General features: G+C 37.5%; 1 protein-coding gene across 3 annotated transcripts in view; it reads left to right on the top strand.

Moving 5' to 3' along the window:
• Positions 1–21,156, top strand: part of KCNT2 (potassium sodium-activated channel subfamily T member 2) — a gene marked incomplete at both ends in the record, with an annotated part of 111,899 nt that overhangs the window by 50,857 nt on the left and 39,886 nt on the right. For all 3 annotated transcript variants that reach the window (XM_082287029.1, XM_082287028.1, XM_082287027.1), the window contains 4 exons: positions 12,100–12,280; positions 14,380–14,544; positions 16,076–16,212; positions 18,028–18,091. In XM_082287029.1, the coding sequence (XP_082143155.1) occupies positions 12,100–12,280; positions 14,380–14,544; positions 16,076–16,212; positions 18,028–18,091 (547 nt within the window). The remainder of the gene's footprint in view (positions 1–12,099; positions 12,281–14,379; positions 14,545–16,075; positions 16,213–18,027; positions 18,092–21,156) is intronic.

Genomic DNA, 21,156 nt, shown 5'->3' with positions numbered 1-21,156 from the left:
TTTTGTCTTTGCAGTAAAAAGAAAAACCTGATACTCACATGCTGTCTTTGAAAATATCCTGTCATTTTAGACATAGCAAATAGAATGCCAAGTGTAACAACGGTGAGTAACTATGTTGAGAATGTTGCTTCACCATTCAGTCGCTGGCATCAAACCATCATCACTCACAATTCCTGGCTCAAAAATGAAATTGTCATTAGCATGCAGACTTAAAAAAATAAATATATCTTTCATTGACTGATTTATTAGGCTGACAAACCCTTTATTTTACTTTACAAAGATCTGGTGTTTGCGGTGGTTTATGCTAACACATTTAACTGTTAGATGCCATCATTTATTCTGGTTCTCCAGTGAGCAGTAACTCATAATGCTGATTTGTGATCAGCATAACTCTTCAATGCTTCGTTCACTTTTGTTGTCTGTTTCACATTCCAGCTACATTTTAAGGGTGTGGAGTTTAGCAAAGTTCGTATTTCTCAAATCAGAAAGCAAAGAGTTACAAAAGGTGTTTGATATAACTTTGGCCATACAAACAGAACATGGCACAAGCCTCCAGGAGCTATTCACTCACTCTGTGTCTCTATTAGGCGTAACTTTATGGAATGTTGAAAGGACATCTCAGAAGCTTTGGCACAGATCAGGTTGTGGTATGAGAGCATCTAAAAAGAAGGATTTTAATGCACTTAAAATGGTTTTTAAAAGAAAAAAATCACATCTAAAATGCATTTTAAAAGAAAATCTATTCTGTATACTTGGTATTCCACTAGAAATTACCATAATGTTTAGACAGATATTATTCAAAGAAGGGAAGAGTAGAGGCACAGTCAGCTATAGAGTGTCACACTTGGGTGATAAATACACATTTGAGATTTGTAAATAAAGACTCTTTAGGGTACAATCCAGATAAACAGCACTCTAGTGAGTTCTGTACTTCCACTGGCAATTAAAACCTTCTAAAAAAAGTTGTAAGTAGGAAATTAGTTGAGTTCTGTTGTCTCTCAATAAAATAGCTAACTGTATACTTAGAAAGGAACTCAAATATATGCTTAAAGCTGAATATATGCTCCCATTCTTTGCACAAACATATTTTTGGGAGTTGTGCATTTCTGCCATATATTACTGTATATTAGAGCAGAAGTGCCTGAGTCACAGCCATCGGAAGAAAAAATGATCAGTGTTCATTAGTAAATACTGAAGAACAAACCATGGGTTGACTTTGTAGACTGAACATGTAACAACAGGCATGAAATGCAGTTGTCAGTTGCTTTGGGCACAGAACACCATATGTAATCACAGTGCAGAGCAAAGCAGTGTGTTCACTGATGCTGAAGGACTGGGAGATCATACAGGAGCCGACGACGTTTAAAGGTGCGCAGTACATTATGGTCTCCCGTAATTGCATGCATTGTTCAGAACAAAACTCTTCGTGGCATTCCATTGCCGTTACTGTTTTTTCGTATTTTAGGTTATTATTACCATTGGCTTTCATAGATGACAAGCCTTAGTCAACTGCTGAGAATGAGCACCTAATCTGCTTTTTGGTTTAAATACAGTCCTATATTTTGCAGATTTCTTTACATATTAGAGATGAGCAGAGAAAAACAAGTAAATGCAAATATCTTATGCAAAGAAGTTAAAAATAAAGTTACTGATGAGAGGGCACAGCTACATATGGGCATGTACTTGCATTTACTAAAATTGGATAAATCACTGAATATTTCAAGTTGGAAGGAACCCATCATCAAGTCCAACTCCCTGCTCCTCACAGGATTACCTAAAACTAAATCATATGACTAAAAGCTTTGTCCAGATGGTTCTTGAACTCTGACAGGCTTGGTGCCAGGACCACTTCCTAGGGGAGCCTGTTGCAGTGCCTAAACACCCTCTCAGTAAAGAAATTTACTTCTGGTTTAACTTTCCCTGTGGCAAAAAGAATGATTGTGGGTTATCTTTTAACTGTACTCCTTCACTTGATCTCCTTTTGTTCACTTCGCTAATATTCTAAAAGTATAAAAGAAAAAAAAATGCACAAAATATTCAGCCAACTTTAAGGCAAATATGAAATGCTTCCTCTTGAATATTCAGAGTGAAAGTCTAATTTTAAGAGTTGTAGTGAGTGTGTAGTAAGAATAAAATCTTACTGAATATTCTCCACGGGCTAAGCAACCAAGGGGAAAACATGCCAGACAAAACACAGCAGAGACTATAGAATATGCTGTCAGTCCTGGTACTCACAGTGGTCCTTCTTCCTCCTTGCCTTCATCTCTTTGGTGTTGTGATCATTAATCCCATATTATTGTCCTGGCTGCTTGAGGAAGTTCCCCTTTTCACTCACGTGTCTCCTGTTTTTTGGTCATTATGATGCCACCTGTGCTCTCACTTTAGATGATGAGTATTAATCATGTACACTATTTTTTTTCATAAACATGCTTGTGTTTGTTAAACAGTCAAACCTCACATTTCAAGAGTTCTGTGAGGTTTTGGATTTCAATGATTTTTAGAAGGAGTAATATGCATAGATCCATTTGAATTCCAGCCAAAGAAATTATTAGACTTGAAAGTTTCTCTTCAAGCAAGCACATTGTCAAAACAGGTGTCCCAAAGACAATTCCTGTGACTTTTGGAAACCCTTTAAGTATTATAAAGTTCAGGATTTTTCACTCAACTAAAACGTTTCATTGAAAACACCCAATTTCAATGGAAACCAGTGTTTACAGTAGTGAGGAGGAGGAGGAGAATGATGCTGATGAAATCCCAGAGCTTGCTGATCAAACCAGCCAATACACAGACAGTTCAAGGTATCCAAGCCCTCCGGCTCTTAGCTAAAAGAATTGCTGGGTTTCCAAGCAGGAACTCAAACCATAAAGGAGTCTACCCTATAATGGATGATGGAATATATTGTTTTTATCTCCTCACAGATTACCTCCTGTAATTTTCACCCCATTAGACAACCTCTATTTAACACTTCCCCCCTTTCTGGTGTTTCAGCAAACCTAAGCATTAAGTCTGATGCTTAATTATATCTTTTTCACAGGCCAGTTGTTTCCTTGGTCACTGTCCAAAAGGTTGTCTCCAGCTAAGACGGGAGGTCAACAAGGAGGCGACTGAAGTAAAAACACCTTTCCAGTAGGAACACAAACAAGGAAAATTTATTTATGTGGCACACATTTTCATGTGTGCTCTTGGTTTTTTTATAACAAATTGTTAGGAAATAAAGGAGCCAAAGCATACCATAGGAGTATTTTAAAAACCCAGGCTTTATTTTAAGTCACATTGCAGTTTCCATACACCCCTTTGTATCTTGCACTCTGCAGTGAACTTTCTTCTCAGCATGAATCTACAGAGAGTATTCTAAATAGAGACTGGATGTATCAGTGCAATTTTCTTGGGTCTGCCCATACAGAACCCATTGAAGCAGCTGTGTGGACACTCCCCTTGTAAAGCAGCAGCACAGCAAATGCTTCCATTTAGCTCACTGCCTGTTTGAACTTTATTTGCCTTAAGACTGTCGTGGAATATAGCAGCTACATGAAGGACAAACTAAACACACATGCAGAGGGTTTAGTTTTGTTGCCCAGATCCAGCAAAGCCTGCTGGCAAGCTGCAGAGCTCTCTGTGTAATTATTGGCCACATTTTCTATTTCTAATGTTGACAGGGAGGTTACAGCTCTGACAGTAACTGGTGGCCTTTGTTCTTTCCTGTACAGGTGACCTCACTGACAGAGGTACCAACACGTAAAACACCTATGCATATGAAAGAAGCCTAAATGATGCCAAATTTGTGCACATAACAGCCAAAATATTGAAGGGAAATGCTCATCATGAGAACAAAGACCATTGAGGAGTCAGTGGTTTCACAGGGCAGCTTGAAATGCAAGAAACGTACACCGCTGTCCTCAAGTGATCTGACTACAGCCTTTTGCCTTAAACACTCTTTCTATATTTACATTTTTCAGAAGGAAGGATGGTAGAAAGCTTCCCATTACCCAAAGTCTATGGAAATTTAAGCTGGAAAGGAAAATATCACGTGAGCTGTCCAAAGGGCTGCACCCCTCATAGCTGCAGTTAAAGGGGATAAGACAAGTGGCATTTGATTTGAGTCACTTGCAGGTTTTAGACCACTCCAGCCTGTATTTGTTACTGGTTTGAGTTTCACAGCAGGATAAGCAGTGCAAGAAAGTCCATTCTTCCTGAATATTACTTACCTGTTAATTTCTAAGAAATTCTTTTTTGTTCATGGTGTTAGCAACCATAAAATGTTACAGCTGATGAGTAAGGTAACTCAGCTTGTCTTGAAGCAGTTGTTTCGATAGCAGCAATGAGAGCAGCAAAAAGAAGTTGCACTCAAAGTGCAGACAGATGAGAGGCTGTCAAGGAAATGTAAAAATGGATGTAAGTTTAAGGAAGATCCATGAATATCCTTAAAAATCAAATGAAAACGCAAAATCTGATAAGGAGAGAATTTTTGACTTAAAAATAAAATTAAATCCATTTGTCATTAAAATATGCCATGAACTTGAGTTAGGTTGAAAATTAACAAAAGGTTTCTGTCAGTAGCTAATAGAATATTCTGCTGGGTTAGCTTTTTCTTATGCACATTTAACAAATATTCAGATAATGAATCTTTCGATTGTTAGTTCAATTTGATTGAGGGCGTGTGGGTGGTTTGCATAACAACTGTTACACCCTGAGAGTGTTTCAAAACTATTGCAAGAAACATTAAACATGATGTTCTAAAGCATAACATATCGGGTGTATTAAATTAGAGGTTTGCATTTGAATTTTCCTGCACAACACATATAATTTTTGAATATTATAAATAGATTACTTAATTATTCTTCCCGAGGAAGGATAGGTAGAGAATATCACCTAATTCTGTAGCACTCTGCAGGTGAGGAGTATCTGGTGGTTAAGTTCTGACTGCATGATTCTGTTTCATGAGTAGTTACTGACTCCTTGTGAGAGCAATCCAGAACCTCAGGCTCCAGCAGGCACTTGGGTGCCACAGTGTTGACACACTGAAGCTGGGCTGCCAAAATTGACTTTGTTTACCATCGAAGCTCTGGGGCAGACTGAAAGCACACACAAATACAGGAGGGTCCTTTGGGCTTAGAGGCTGAAGTGTGGACAGACCTGTCTGTGGAAACAGAGCTGAAGGCTGCCCACAGTGGGACCCTGCTTGTGCAGTCTCAATGACCAGAGCTCTTTAATTGCAGCTCCACTGCTTATTCCACTAAAGGCAGCAGCAGGAGCAGAAAGGTTCTCACTCAGATTCAAAAAATATTTATATACACTTGATCATTTCATAATACCCTATTCTGCTTAACAAAATGTTCTGCAGTTTCTGGAAATCACATGAGTTCCTAGGGGAAGAGTTTATTTTTATAAGTTGAGCTTTTGCAACCATTAGCTGCATATAATGTTCTGATCTTTGGGGAAGGAAAACGCTTATAAAAGACACCAGGGGTAAGTAATAAACATATCATCAAACACCATTATTTGGGATAAAGATAAAACTGGAAAACAAACAAAAGTGACCTTTCCATCCGAAGAGAAAGTCTGAATTAATTTCTGACATGGTGGCACTGTTGTGTAGTGAAAGTAAATTCATAACCCTTACCTTGACTTGTGTTCAAAGTCACACATAACTGAGAAGGTTGATTCAAAGCCTGTTGGATTAATCCAAGTCTTTCCCTTCCCTATTGTGATTCTGAAAAAAACAAGGGACAGTGTTGTATGAAAATGAATGCTGGTCTCTGAAAAGAACCTATCTGGAAAAACAGATTTATCTGGATTTATGTTGAACTTTGAACTGCGTGATGAAGTGGCATTAGAGTTGCAAAAATGTCAGAGAATGTTACAACTTTTGTCCTTTAATATTAAGAAGCCACAATGTCCAGCAGTATCTATTTTGTCCAGTCAGTGAATACCTTGCAGCTGATCTACTGCATTTGTTAGATCAGTTGTTGCCAACTAAGAACAGCAAGTGTATTTCTCTACTGATTTACTTTAAAGGCAGCATAACAACCTTCATCTTTCCAGTCAGCAGTACTTGCTCATTTTTTTCATTGTCTTGTATACAATTCGTAATTTCTATGTCCTGGAATTCAGCTATCCCTTCAGCTTTAAAGCCTTTTATGTGGAATGAAAGGTGAAAATAGCATCTTCTCATTGTAATGCCTAAATTTGATATATTTTATATGATATATTGTACCAGATTCTGTCATTTTAACTTTATGAAAATGATACATCTACTTGTTTGGGTTTTTTTTCTATTTTAATACTGTTTATGGAAAATTGCTTTTAGAAAATAAATTAGAAAAAACCACACTGCTTTTAGAAAAGACCTGAGAAAAGGCACAGGACTTGGAAAAAATTGAAGCATTTGGTTTTTTTCAAGTTAAACCATCATCTTCAAGGGTTTTGGATGGGATTGACATTTTATTATTGGTCAGAGCATTTTGTGATTGTTGCTTCACTCTTTTATTTGCTGCAGTTTCTGCTCATCCCTTGTTCTTTTTGTTTGCCTCTTCATTATTTACACAAGAGTCAGGATTTCTGTCAGAAAGCATCAGGTTTTTAGGTCACAGGTAGGGTGATCAGCAGCACCTTCACATTCTGCATGTATTGTCATTCAGAAGTCAGCAGACAATATTTCCTTATGAGTCTGATACAGGGAATGAAAAAAAATCCTACTTTAATGTCACTCCAGTTATATTAGTATTCAACCCAGAGTTTGTGAAGTGAAAATTGCCTGTTTAATGTGTGTATGAATACTAATTCTCCACACTGAGAATTGTTTTTCCGATAATGTCTAATTTTAAAATATAGGACAAAACTGCATCTGGCTCTGCACAATGCTCTAGAGAAGACTGAACACCCCACAGAGACAATTTTGAGTACGAAAAACTGTTTTCCTTTGTGCAAAGCAGGGCATTCTCCAGATACAGCATTAGTCTCAGCACCACTTTCATTTCAAGGACTTAAGACTGGCACCAGCTTAATATGAATATCTTTGGCAAGAACTGAGCACCTTTTGCCAGTTTAAAGCAAAGCCTCTATAAATTTATCAGAATTTTATGAGATGTTACATCTCCCAGAGTGAGACTGAAGAATGAACTTTTCTATAACTTCATTTTATTTTGGTGTAGAGATTGGGGAAGTTTCCTTAAGCAGTTACAGTTGCTGTAGTGGTAAAATATGTCTCAAATGCTTGTCTGCATTTCCTGGAAAGTCAACATGGTCCTTTTCTTTAGTATTTCACTGTATTTGTACTTCACCCATGAATATTTGCTACAGTTGCTGGTCTATCAACAATTTTGTTGACTGATAGTTCATTCCAATTCTTCTCATAAAGAAAAAAGAAAAAATCTGTGATAGTAGCCTCAGAAAATGTTTAAAATAACATGAACAGCAATTGACAGTATAGGACAATAAAATAATGAGAATTTAATTTCTAATTTGTTCTAGCATCACCGTTCTTTGGTAGGATAAGAGGAAATTGTAAAGAGCTTTGAGTATGAGAAACTGCTGGGGGCACTTGATTAAGTAGAATTGCTACACTTGTGAGCTTGTGGAGGTGTAACTTCTGTAGTACAGAAGCACTGAGCCTTTGCCACAGAATCACACTGAATCTGATAAATTAATCCATGTTGATTTCAACACACTCATCAGCTAGTCCCTGCGGCCAGCTGCTTTAAACATGGTAATTACACAAGGTGGAGCTCCAAGTTACAAGTCCAGAGAAAACAGTGCTGGTAGTTGCTGCCTAATCCTCAGCACACAGAGGCAGCTCTGGCTTTTGGCTCAGCCTTCTGGTGCATTATTTTAGACCTCAAGAGGTTGTATGTGTAAACAATAATTTTCTCTAGAAATGAAAATGCAGAAATCAGATTAATCTGTCAATGCTGACAAATGAAAATATAAACTGATATCAAGAGGACTCTAAACAATTGGTTATAAATAAGGATAGTTAATGTAAAATATTTGCAAAATACTATCCAAATGGTTCTTGTTCCATCCATTTCTGTGACATGCTTCTGCAGCATGATTAAAATCTGACAGCCTCAGGGATTATTTTACTCTGCAGTATTTATTTCTGTAGTGCATGTAGAGACAGCTTATTTACAAACAGGAGTTAGTTTTGGCACATAAGATACTCAAGCAAACAAAGATTCCTGGAACTAGAAAGAAAGCTTCCAGTAAAACAGAGACTGAACTCTCAAAAGTTCAAATAATAACCAAACTAAACATTACCAATCTTCAGAGATTACATGTCTTTACATTTTGTTTTTCAAGTGCAGTGGTAACAGAGTGTTTGGAATCATATTTCTGTCCTCTGGAAGTTTGTAATTTTCTGATACTACTTTTGCTTCAGCAGACACTTAGTTTGGATTTCTGTGGTGTTTTTTAGAAATACTGAATCTCCTCTGCATTGAGGCAATTTATTTTTGTTGTAAGTGTCTCCCTTAGATCCACTATGAAAAGACAGCCTTCCTGAATTCACAGGAATCCTAAAATTGGCATAGAAGGTGCTGAATTGGCCTTATGTTTAACTAGGGACTCTCTGTGTACTGATTATTACAGTGGTTTATTTTCTCCACAAAAAGAAGTAGGTGTGAGCATAGCCTTTACTGTACATTCCTTTCCTGCTTGAAATCATTTTGTTTGTCCAAGTTTGACTAAATAAATTACTTATCTTCAGGGTATGAAAGAGGAAGAGGAAGCAAACAAGAACAAGGGGATAAAAATATCACCAAAAATATCAGACAAAATAGGAAGCCCAAATTACTGCACATTTCATTATGTCAGGAAACATAAGAAAGCAGACAAGAACATGTGTATTTTTACATGCAGAATTTGTGCTAAAAGTAACGATTAACACTTCATTTAAGAAAAAAAGATCTGATACATCTGATTGGGATGTATTAAAAGATGTCAATGAGTTGTGGGGAATAGAATAACTCATCCATGTGGACTTGGCTTCTAGGACATCCACTGATGTTCCACTGCAATCTCTCTGCAGTGTAATCAGTAATTCCCAGACAGATGGGAACATGCTATCAATGCTGAGTAACATTTCTCTAAAGGCATTGTTGGTGAGCTGGAGGTGTAATATTCGTGGAGGAGTAGTCACAGAGGTAATATTTCATTTGTTAATCAGACTCCCATAAAGCTGTCTCTTTGAAAGTCAGGGTTTTCTGCAGTTTGGTGCTCTCTGGCTCCAGTAAAGACAAACAGCAGAGCACCAAAACACTCAGACTCGGTAACCTGATTTGGGATTTATCATTCCCTTGTATGCAGGGTGAGGGCTTCAAGTACAGTTTGGTAGGACTGCAAATGAGGTGCAAATAATTTCGAGGAAAGAAATTAATTTGATCAACAAGTTGTTAGAAGAGCTGAATTTCTTCCTCAGCAAAGAAGCAGCTCCCTTTTCTTATTGACTTTAATACTGTTGACTAAATGTGGGAAGCTCTGGCTCATGCCCACTAAGTTCAGTGAGAAACATCTCAAATCCAATTTTGGATCAGGCACATTATTTTGATGGCTTCAAGGAAGAGGAATAGATAGGACTATAAGGGGGTAGAGCTGATAAAATGAAATCTTGAGCCTCACTAAATTCAATGGGAATTTTACTGTTCACTTAGAAAAGGCTGAAAAGGTCCATGGTATATTTACTTTATTTCAATTCAGCTAAAGTATATTTCGGTGGGTTGGCTATGGAATTAATAATAACAACAACAACTATTATTATTATTCCTATTATTATTATTATTATTATTATTATTCAAGACCTGAGTTTTCCTATCACCAAGCTATTAAAAAATGTTAAAGTTTTACAAAAAGAGCAAAAAATAATGAAACAATTCAAATTCCTTGAAAATTGGAAAAAAACCAGCCTGAGGGTACCAAATTTTTATATTTTAATACATTCTGTCAGATAGAAGGAGTAAAACTGAGCCTTTTGCATTTACAAACACCAAGCAATTTCAGAGTCATGAGCACCAGAAAAAATACATTTCTACCAATGACAGGCTCATGCATTATGGTTCAATAAAACCTCATCTGCAGATATTTAATCTGCTGAGTGCAGTGGTGTAACAGTCCTGTTCTAGAGGAGCCATATCACTAGCTCAGTGTAATTGTTGCTTTCCTGGCCCTTAGGAGCTTAATTCCTGAAGTCAAGGTTATGTGTTTCTGGGCTATATCTATAAAAGGCAGCTAGAGAGAAGAAAATGCACACAGGTGATCAGGAATAATAAAAATAAAGAATTAAAAATCCATCTCCATTCTGCTTTTAAAACTACACATAAGTTACGTGAATATTGATATTAAAATAGCTTCTTTTTCCATGCTTCAATGCCTTTACAATATAGTTCATTATTTCATATTAAAACTAGAAAAGCCTTTAGCTGAGAAACTTCCTTGTCTGAGACCAAAAGAAAGCTTCATTAGCATAATTCCTTACAGTCCTTCTGTTGGTATTTTCAGGGACAAAAATATAATTATCCTTTTAGTAAAAAGAAAAAAAAAAAACAACAGAAAAACTGTGAACATAGTGAAATAATGGAAGATCCAGATTACAACTCCAGTGAAAAATGTGGGACGAACTGGATAGGAATATAAATATCACTTCTGACTGAAGCATGAAACTTAGGCAAACAACAGGGAAAAAACCCCACCCTTTTTAGAACATTTTGAGATGTGTGAAAACTACAAATGCTAGAACTGTGAAAAGGAAACTGGGAATTTGATCCATATGTTCTGGAAATGCCACTGCCCACAGCTAAATTATATTTGGAGAACAGAACAGAGAACAGAAGAACAACTGCTAACACTGTTATAAACACAGGGTCTCCCTGGTGATGCCAAGATCTTCCCATGGCAGATATTAATGAGGGACTCTGACCATCTGGATACCATATATGAAGATATAATATTTAGTATGTTCTAGAATAATTACTGAGGAATATGATATGATTTATTAATTATTTACTAATTCTCTGAGGAGAAATCATCCTGCTAGCTCCAAGGGGAAAAAGCGCTATTCAGGGTGGTTTGCACATTGGGGTTTTTTAATATAGGTGAATACAATTTAAAAGCCTGAACTGATCTAAGTAATTCCACTGTATCAGAGAAGATCATATTTTAAGCTTGGGAAGCTCTTTGCTGTGGTATATATTTACAAAGTGAAGTATTTTTGAAATATGCAATGTATGCTATAGGAGGATGACCTGTGGAGAGATTCTGCTACTGCTTCTCAAAACCAAAAGCGCATCGTGCTGATTCCGAGAGAAATAATTACCAGATAACTTGGGCTGCCATTTACTTGTGCACAGGAATGTGTGACTGGAAGGGGTGAACTCCACTTGCTCAGCTATTACAGTCCCAGCCAAGCCCCCTACTTCTACTCTGTACTTTTAGTGAGCAGAATCTTCTTATCAATTGCCACCTTCCACTTCCTACCTGCAGGCTGACTGACCCTAGACGCTTTTTCCTCTGATAATTCAGTAGCCTGCAGTTCTCACATTCAGTTTATTCCAGACAGTTAGTACCCATTTGTACCAACAGAAACCTTCTAATATGCAACATGCGCTCTCATAACTGGTTCACATCAGTAACTTTTGGCACAGAAAGGGACAGAGACCAACATAAAGAGAGACAGATTTAAAGAAAGCAGTATGCGCAGTTTTCTTGGCCATGGCAGCAAACCCTCCCTGAAAAAGTTGAAACATATCTATAAAAAATGTTGAATGGTGGCAGCTCTATACCATCTGTTTTGTTCTGGTTTAGAAAGGAATTGCATCAATTCATGATGTTCTATATACCACCTCTCCTTCACAACAGCCACTAAGTAAAGCCTAGCAACAGTTGTGCCTATCATATTAGAATAATCAAAAATGTGTTTCTTTTATTACAAATGACATTTGAAAATTGTAACAATATAGCACTTCTGGTTTGATACTAATTTTTACTTTTCTTTAAAAAAAAGTCTTTGCTAAGCAATTTATGAATTCTGAAAATAGTTCTCTGCACATATAATCATCAAGCTTGAACAGTTTTTATTTTTCATGTCTTTATTCATTCTTTTTTACGTAGTATTTGTGGAATTCAGCATCTGGAACGAGCAGGAAACAGGTTGACTCTCTTTGACTCCCTTTATTTCTGCATAGTGACATTTTCCACTGTGGGCTTTGGGGATGTTACACCCAAGATATGGCCTTCAAAGCTGCTTGTTGTCATTATGATCTGTGTTGCTCTTGTGGTGTTGCCCATACAGGTAAATGTGGATTTTTTTTCTCTTTAGAATTGTTTTTGAAACAAAGGAATAATAACTGAAATAATTTATTGTTGCTATTATTATTGCACAGAAAATGTCAGAAAAAAGAGACATCTATCTCTCCTATTGTGGTTTTTTTTCTTTTCCCTGTATGTTCTTCTATACTCTAGATTTATATGAAAAAACAGACCATTGATAACAGTTTTCAAGTGCTGATGAAAGTTTTCTGCTCCAGTCATGTACCACAGAGGCCTTCCTTTATCCTGAGATATGGGTTTGTTATTAATGGAGCAATTACAAAAAAACCCCACAACAGTAGCCAGCACTTTCTTTATGAGTACAGCTTTTCCTCTGCAGGCTCTCCCTGTTTCTAATCTTGGTTCTCTCTACTTCCTCTCTTACTCTTACAGCTCAGTGCTAACTTGAAAAAAATCTCATTAAATCTGCAACTCAAGCAAATTGGGTTCACAGCTGTGTATGGAACACACTCACACAGAGCCAGCAGCACAGTTAGGAATTTTTCATGCCTGCCTAAGTTTAGGACTTCTAACAGTTTCAACAGGGAAAGAGCAATTTATGAAAATCCAAGTATTTCAAGGAGTCAGTCAGCTTTATTAAATTCATACCAAGCATTTTCCAGCTCATTAGGTGAGGCTGGATGACAGAAACCCTGAGGTTACATGGGAAACCCTACCAAGATGTTCACTGTTCCACACTTGGTGATCACCCAGCCCTTGTGCCAGAAAAAGAGGATGTGGGGAGACACTCTGCGTTTTTATCAAAGCCTACAGTAGACCTGCTAGACCATGAAGCTCCAAAGTTTCTCACACAGCCATGGTTTCCAGACTCTGCTGCTTTGGCAGTGAACTAAAGCTCAGAAAGCTCGGTGTGGGCAGACAACACACAAACCCTGGGAGGTTGGAAGCTCAAGCTTTCAGCATTAATTTTCTTGATGTTATTTGAACACTCTAATTAAATATTTAATGTATGTATTCTCAGACATATGCACCTACACAATTATATTCTCACTCAGTGAAAGATTAGTAAAATATATATTCTACTGAAAACTAAAATGGGCTCTGTTTAAGAAATTTGGAATTTCCTAGGACATAGAAATTTCATTCTTAAGGTAGTTCTGATACATACTTCAGCCCAAGAGCTCCACATAAGCAGTAAATAACCTAGAATCTACTGGCATTTCACATAAATTTACCTATTATTAGCTACTTTATTTTATACCTTTTTTACTGATAATGGGGCTTCATATAGCTTTCCACAGACACAGTAGAGTGGGAGGCATTGTCTCCCGAGCTTTTGCCCTGCTGTGATATGAAATCAGTTATTATTCACAATCCAGCCTCTCCATCAGTGCAATGTGGATGAGAAAAAGCAGCTGTCACACAGCCATACAGTTAAAGTGAGCTAAGTATTAAGCATGTGTTGCTTACAAGAAGCTTTGAACTGGTATTTGTATGTTTTATTACAGTTTATTACAGTATTCTCTTTGGTCTGGAGGATTCAGAGTTGTAATGTTTACTGCTAACCTGCATTTATTGTTCAGCTGACAAACTTGCTGTATTAACAGCTGCTGTGTATTTAAGTTGTGTCTAAAATTACAAGACAGATAAGAGAGTTTACAGGTCACCTTCAGAACATTATAAAATCTCTGGGAAGAGTTACTGCCCAAACTAAGAAAAATGGTGCCTCTCTCCAAGTATATTCACAGTACATGTGTGAAAATTTAACCTTTCACATGAGGGAAGCAATTATGCCACATGATACTAGAAAAAGAGAGCTCAGAGGCATAAAATACTTAAAGGAATAAGGCACCAGCCTTCATTCTTTTCTAAACTCCTATGATTTAATGTATTCTCATGGTATTTTAATGAGTTTTCACTGCTGTTTGTGTGTGTTAGATTCTGGCACTGTTGTTTGTGATCACTTTATTAGAGAACATTTTACAAAGAAAAAGATATTGTGGGCTAAGAGCAGCTTTTCATAGAGGTGTGAGATGAACGATGCAACACTGCCAAGTCATTACGGAGTTGTAGTGCTCACCTGCTTGTCTCTGTTTCACTGACAACTGGCATCTCTTGCAGTTTGAACAGCTGGCATATTTATGGATGGAGAGGCAAAAGTCCGGAGGAAACTACAGTCGATACAGAGCTCAGACAGAAAAACATGTTGTGCTGTGTGTGAGCTCTCTGAAGATTGACTTACTCATGGATTTCTTAAATGAGTTCTATGCCCACCCCAGACTGCAGGTACTGAGAGTGAAAAAAAAAAATTCTGAAAGAAAAGAAGCTCAAAACACTCTTTGTTTGCTTTTTTTAAGAAAGGTTTCTGAAATGGTCTTTAATTTGTAAAACTGATTTTGGGAATAGACTGGTGAATTGGGAATCTATACCTGCCATAAGAAGCCAAGATACAGTCTGGAGACATTTTATGTTGAGGTGAATAGACTAAAGAGGTAGAATTGCTGTCTTGTTGAATTATGCCAGTCTTTCTAGAAACACGTATTTCCATGCAAATTCCTTAGATTCTACCCTAAAATAGAAAATAAATGAAAGCTACTCAAATTATTTTTCCCCATTGTTTTGGGACTGGATCCAAAAATCCTCACAAGTCAAAGCATCCTTTGGTTTTCACCTTTTGCTTTGCTTTTTACCTGTGTTAGGAATCACAGCATGGTTAGAGGTTGGAAGGGACCACCGAGGGTCATCTGGTCCAACCTCTCTGCTCAGGCAGGGTCATCCTAGAGCACATTGCACAGGACTGCAAAGATTAGATCCTCTTGGAATGGTGGAAATGAAGAAATAAATATAGGTACTGTAAAGGACAAAGACCTTGACAAAATACACAGATTTTGTTAGTGTACACACATTCCCTAGCTAATGCAAACTTGTCATATGGCTTATTTGGAACATCTAGGAGCTTATTTCCATGAGATACCAGTTTGGATTTATTATCATTGCCTTTGCTACAGACTCTCTCTTTTACTAAATCTTCTCTATATCTTTTACTAAGTTACCTGTGGTACCATGCTTCATTAACTACTGCAAAAATCACACAGATACAATTCTCAAATGGCTGAGCACCAATTTGCCAAATCCCAAATCCAAAATATTACCCAAAACAATTAGCTAGTAAGAGGCACAAGCAATTGCACGAAGAAATCCAGTTCTTTATAGATACAAACACAAATTGAAACACAACATTTAGTTAACTAAGCTGAAGAATGAGTCAGGCTCTGTGATACACTGGAGACAAAGAAGAAAAGTCCTGGTACTACACAGGTAACTCAAAAGGGCTTATATACATTCCCTTCAGAGCTGAAAGTGAGCTGGACTCAATGATCCTGGAGATCTTCTCCAACCATAATGATTCTGTGCACTGGGAAGCTGAAGGATACAGATGGTGCATTGCATCCAATGCCATTTTGCTTTCTGCAAAACCCTCTGTGTCCTAGGGAAGATTTCTGTGACCAGCCTGTCCTAAGCTCTCAGTCTCTCCTCTCATGTTCCATTTATCCCTCCTTTTCATTCGTGCACTTATGTAACCTTTGAAACATCCTTACTTTTCTTAACAAGGTCTGTCTGTAGCACAGGAAGCAGTTTGGATTGGCCCATTAATCCAAAGGAAAAAATTTTGAGGAAATAAACTCTGTCTGTCAGCATTTTATCAGAGACATTTTTGACATCCCAAATCACTGTTGGCTCTTTCTCCAGCAACAATAAATAGTAATGTAACAAAACCCATGACTATTTCCCCTATTTTTTTTTTCTATTTTAACAGGACTACTATGTGGTTATTTTGTGTCCTACGGAGATGGATGCTCAGGTCCGAAGGGTGTTACAAATCCCAATGTGGTCCCAAAGAGTTATCTACCTGCAAGGCTCAGCCCTAAAAGATCAAGACCTGTTGAGAGCTAAGTAGGCAAATATTGACCATTCTTTTTTACCTTTTTTTTTTCACTCATACTGTTTGATAAATAAGTTTAACAAGCAACAAAAGCTGTGCTAGAAGGAAAGCCATGAGTATTTAGAAGGCAAAGCAAAGCTCTTTGATATAATTTTTCTTAATATCTGAAATTTTGAACCCAACTGTACAGTTTCGTTTTCTTAATTTCAGCCTGGTAACATTAAGCAACTATTCTGCTGTACATACATGAACTCTCCAGGGCCCTCCTCTTACCACAAACTTCCACCACTTCTAAGAGATGCTCTCTGCCACTTAATAGTGAGTGACATTTATCAAAACACATCAGTCAAGCACAGTTCCTCACACACACCTCCCCCCAGTGCTCAATCAGTTGAGCTGTGAAGGAATTCACAGTGGAATTCATGTAGAAGGATCATCTCTTTAAACTCTCCAAGGAGAGGGAAAGGTGATTCTTAGCAAAGATGTGATTTAACTCATCTGCATTGCTCTGTTTTGTAGATAACTAAAATTAAGCCAATACCAGTCTGACTTTGTGTCATTCTTTACCTGAGGGGAGTTATTTCCAAGAATCTCATCTGTGAAGCTTCATGAACAGTGTTATCTTCTCAGACTTCTGCCACTGCCAAAAAACAAATACTTCTATAGCTGTTTAAAAGTTGACAAGATGAGAAAGCTTTTTTCAGGATTAGAAATTTTCTTTTGGAGAGATCCTTTTTTTTTTTTTCCATGCTGATTTCAAGAAGGAATTCATATGTGGATTTAGCTGACATTTGTTCTACACATTACAAGAATTAAAATTAGGCTGTTCCCTAAATATAATCTTGAATTTCACTTATAATAACCTGGAGGTAGTCAGCTGTGGAACTGTGCTTTTTCCTGCAGAACGTGTAATTGAATGTACCTGTCACAGAATAATTTTCAACCTCTCCTGAGGGAAGAAGTGTAGTGGGAATTTAATAGAACATTTGATATGAAATATAACCTAGTACCCAAGATGTTTGGTGTATTTCTTTTTAATGAGAACATAATGTACTGAGGAGATAAGAAAGCACATGGTAAAATTCTTCTAATAAATAAAGTAATGGTTACCAATGACAACAAAACAATCAAGAAGGTCTCATCAAAATTTATCCATATATTATATGTGAACCCAATGTCAAAGTAACATGATAAAGGTCACACCAAAAAGTAAAGGAATACCAAAAGTTGGCTGACTGCATCAGTGGTAAATAGCCAATTTTGCAAAAAAAATCTCATCTAATGGAACTGAATTTTCCTTCCTACAACTTTGGTAAAGACCCAGTCTTCCCAATACTGCTCCCATGCTTAGCTGAAATTACTCATAGAACTCCCGTGATTTCTTCCTGATCAAAGACACCATGAACTAGAAATAGTTCATTTAATGCTTATATACACAGAGATGTCTGTTATTTATCCCAAACACATTATTCTTGCACATCCACCCAACTTTCTGCTCTCACTAGGCAAGACAAGTCTATTATTTGCCCCCTCTTGTTCATTCTACTGGTAATAACTTGTGTCTATTGCACTCTTACACACCAGGCAGACTGGTGTTATTTATTCACCTTCTATACTCGTGGCAGATAAATACTTTGCAAATTAAGTTTGAGGCCATTCTGCTTTTACTACTTTGGCACAGCTTTTACTGGCACCAGGGTAAGAAATGAGAACAGAGAGACTGAACTTTGTCTGTGTTCTGTTTCTCTGTGCAAGACTCTGACTGTGAAACCCGAGTCCAGTGAGTCCCTGGTTGGGCTGTGACAGGTTTGTCTCCTCTTTTGCAGGATGGATGATGCTGAAGCCTGTTTCATCCTGAGCAGCCGCTGTGAGGTGGACAGGACAGCAGCTGTAAGTTGGGGAGGGAGATGTGAGAGGATGTGCAGGTTTTACTGTCCTTATTCCCTCTCAGTTCTTTTTTATGCAACAAGGGCAGAATAGTACAAAAGCACTCTCATAGTACCTTATAGATACATTGATAATGGTCATTAATCACTTCCAAGAATGGTACTCTCAATATTCAAAGTACCTGAACTAATATCAGTGTCTGCTGTAGATATCCAGTTCAATCAGTTGTATTTATTAAATCAGAAAAGAGACAGGTATCAACTGACTGGTATATTCAGAACTAATGAAGCAAAGCCTGAATTCAGCTTTTTAAATAAATTTGTGACTAATACAAGTACGCAATATATGTGAGACCATTTGATCATTTTTCATATTGGCCAATTTTAAAATTGAAAAATGGCAAGATTCTTTGCCCATGTTGGTAGTTATTTGCAGTCAGGTAAGTTCCTGTCCACAAAGGAACACTGCTAATACAAACCTCTGTGCTGTGCATCTGTGATAGAAGAATAAAACCATATGAACTAGAACTCTTCCAGCTAATGAAATTATCTACTGATCACAAATATCCAGGAAAAAAGTCCACTGATGATGGATTTATGAACATAACTTAAAATTTTTCACCATGAGCACTACACTAAATTATTGCAGTCTTGCCTCATTCAGTTCAATCTTGAACTCCAAAGGGGGATCAGTATAAGTCTGAATATCCCTGAAGATGCTTACAAATTGCCTAACAAGATTGAACCAATGTTTTTAATTCAGTGATTATGTTTTAAGCAATCTCAACTAAAAATACTGTTTTGGCGTTACATTATAAGAAATAGCAATTATTTTTCTAAATGTTGAAAACAGATTTAGTGAAAAATGGGAAATGAGAGCTTTGTATTATATATGTAGCATCACTTAATATTCTATCACTTATTACTTCATCTGCCATCAAAACTTAGTTAAAAGATCTTAGCTAAAGATCCTGTTCTGGACCCATCCCTTGCAGAAAGTCACTGAGCTCCCTGAGAAATAAATCTATGCTCCTACTAACATTGAAACTTACTGAGGTAAGGACTTTGAATTTGATTCATCAGCAATAGACTCCTGAAAATACAGTAGTGAAAGCCACTGAACTGGCAGCAAGTAATCCCAGAGTAGTCAAGCAAGGCAGACCTACTGCTTGGAAGTCACAGAGGGTCCAGGGTATTTAAAGGTAAGAACAAGCAGGAGTTCTTGCAAGTACCTGGAAAAATACCTGTAACTTCTAGGAAACTGAAAAATACCAAAATAGCCCAAGTGTCTTATCTAAATCAGCCATGAATTCAGAATAACTCAGCTACAACATCTCATTTCACATCATGTACTTGAGAGTTGCACAGCGGTTACAAATGAGAAATCCCATAAAATCAGTGTGTGATGTACACTGCACTGGGAAGATTTATGCAGCATTAAGGACAGCAACACCACCAGTCAGCTGTTCATCTCTGCTCATAACTGCTTCAGAATTTATGCAAAGAAAAGACAATTTTCAGCTCTGCTGGACTGTGCTGTAGGGCAGGCAGTGGGCTCTGCGTGGAGTTCCCAGAGCTTTCATCCATTGTGGCCAGCACTGTGCAGGTTTGGCTCTGGAGCCATGGCCAGCTGTGGCTCTCTCCTTTCTGCCCTCAGGAAACACCAAAATGGTACCTGGCACATTTCAGCTGCCACTACGGACTTTGATCAAATCTCATTTCTCTTTGCACCTGGAGCACACGAACAGGCACATCCTACCAGAGACACGCTCCTGGTACGTTCCCCCGGGACACAATCATACTCTCAGGGGCAGTGTGATCTGAAGCTTTTAAACAAGGTGTCACCTCTCTGCCTCGTTTTCTTTTTTGCTATCAGATTACCTCATCACAGGGAATGCAGCTAGTTATTCTGCAAGTAGAAAATCTTAAAATTTTTAAAAATTAAATTTTGTCTTACTGCCCCCTAGAGCTGTGAAATGAAATGTACTGAATTTCCTACACTGCTCCAGCCTCATGTTAGTACTCAAGGCTGGTTTGTCACTGGGCTGAAGGAAGTGCAGCTGTCATCCCATTATCAATCTTTATAAGTACAACTGATTTTGCACCCTGCTGTTGTTGAGAAGCTGACAAACTGCTAAAAGCGCCTTGGATCCTCTCCTACATGTGACAGCTGTCAAAATAAAAGGAGGAGATTCCTGACCAGAACAGCTGTTGTTACTCAAGTGATTTTTTGAAGTCCATGAGGGTTTTTATCCCCCCAGCTACAATCCTCAAGCAGAGGATTTACTCATTTGCCATGGATAACCCTGGCTGTTCATTGCTTGCTATTTTGTTAGTTAATAATTTCTAGTGACAACACTTCTGCTGTTGCTGACAGCTTTGTTCTGAGGCTTTCTGAAATTTCAGAGATGGTCCAATTCAAGCTTGCACCTTTTTTTTTTCCCCTTTCATTAATCAAATTGTGTGACTCTGCTGTACTGGTAATCTAAATTACACTGCCTGAATGGCATCACAATACGGATGTAAACACAGCAGGATATAACTGATTTATCAAGTTGTGTGTGGCAAGAAAAAAATTCAATTAACAGAACTATTTAAAAATACATATTAAATGCATTTCCTTGAGTCCTGATGATTTAAATACACCCACTTTAAAACTTCCAGCTTTTCATACATGAATTTAAATACCACCTCTATATTAATCACCATTTGTATCCGTGGTAATTTTTTGATCAGTGACTGCAGTTCATTGTGAAGATCTGTGCAGATCACACGCAGAAGAGAATATATTTTTTCACTCACCTTCCAAAGAAACATCTATTTAATAACGGGAACAGAAGCATAATTTTGTTTCAGTTACTTCTGTTTGTTGTGTGTACATCTATACCACATATTGGGAGAAAGGTGAACATTTTTTAAAGTCACTAAAATATAGCATAGAAATTGCAACATTTTTAAACCAGAGAGCCACAATACTCTATGAAGAGACTGAATCTAAGAAATCACTTAAGGTGCTACCTGTGTTTTTCTTTCTCTCCCCTGAAGTGCTTCTTCAGAGTGGAATTTGGG

The sequence above is a fragment of the Coloeus monedula genome (genome assembly GCF_965178545.1).
Source record: "Coloeus monedula genome assembly, chromosome: 9".
NCBI classification, from domain to species: Eukaryota; Metazoa; Chordata; class Aves; order Passeriformes; family Corvidae; genus Coloeus; species Coloeus monedula.
This window is presented reverse-complemented; position numbering and strand designations above follow the sequence as displayed.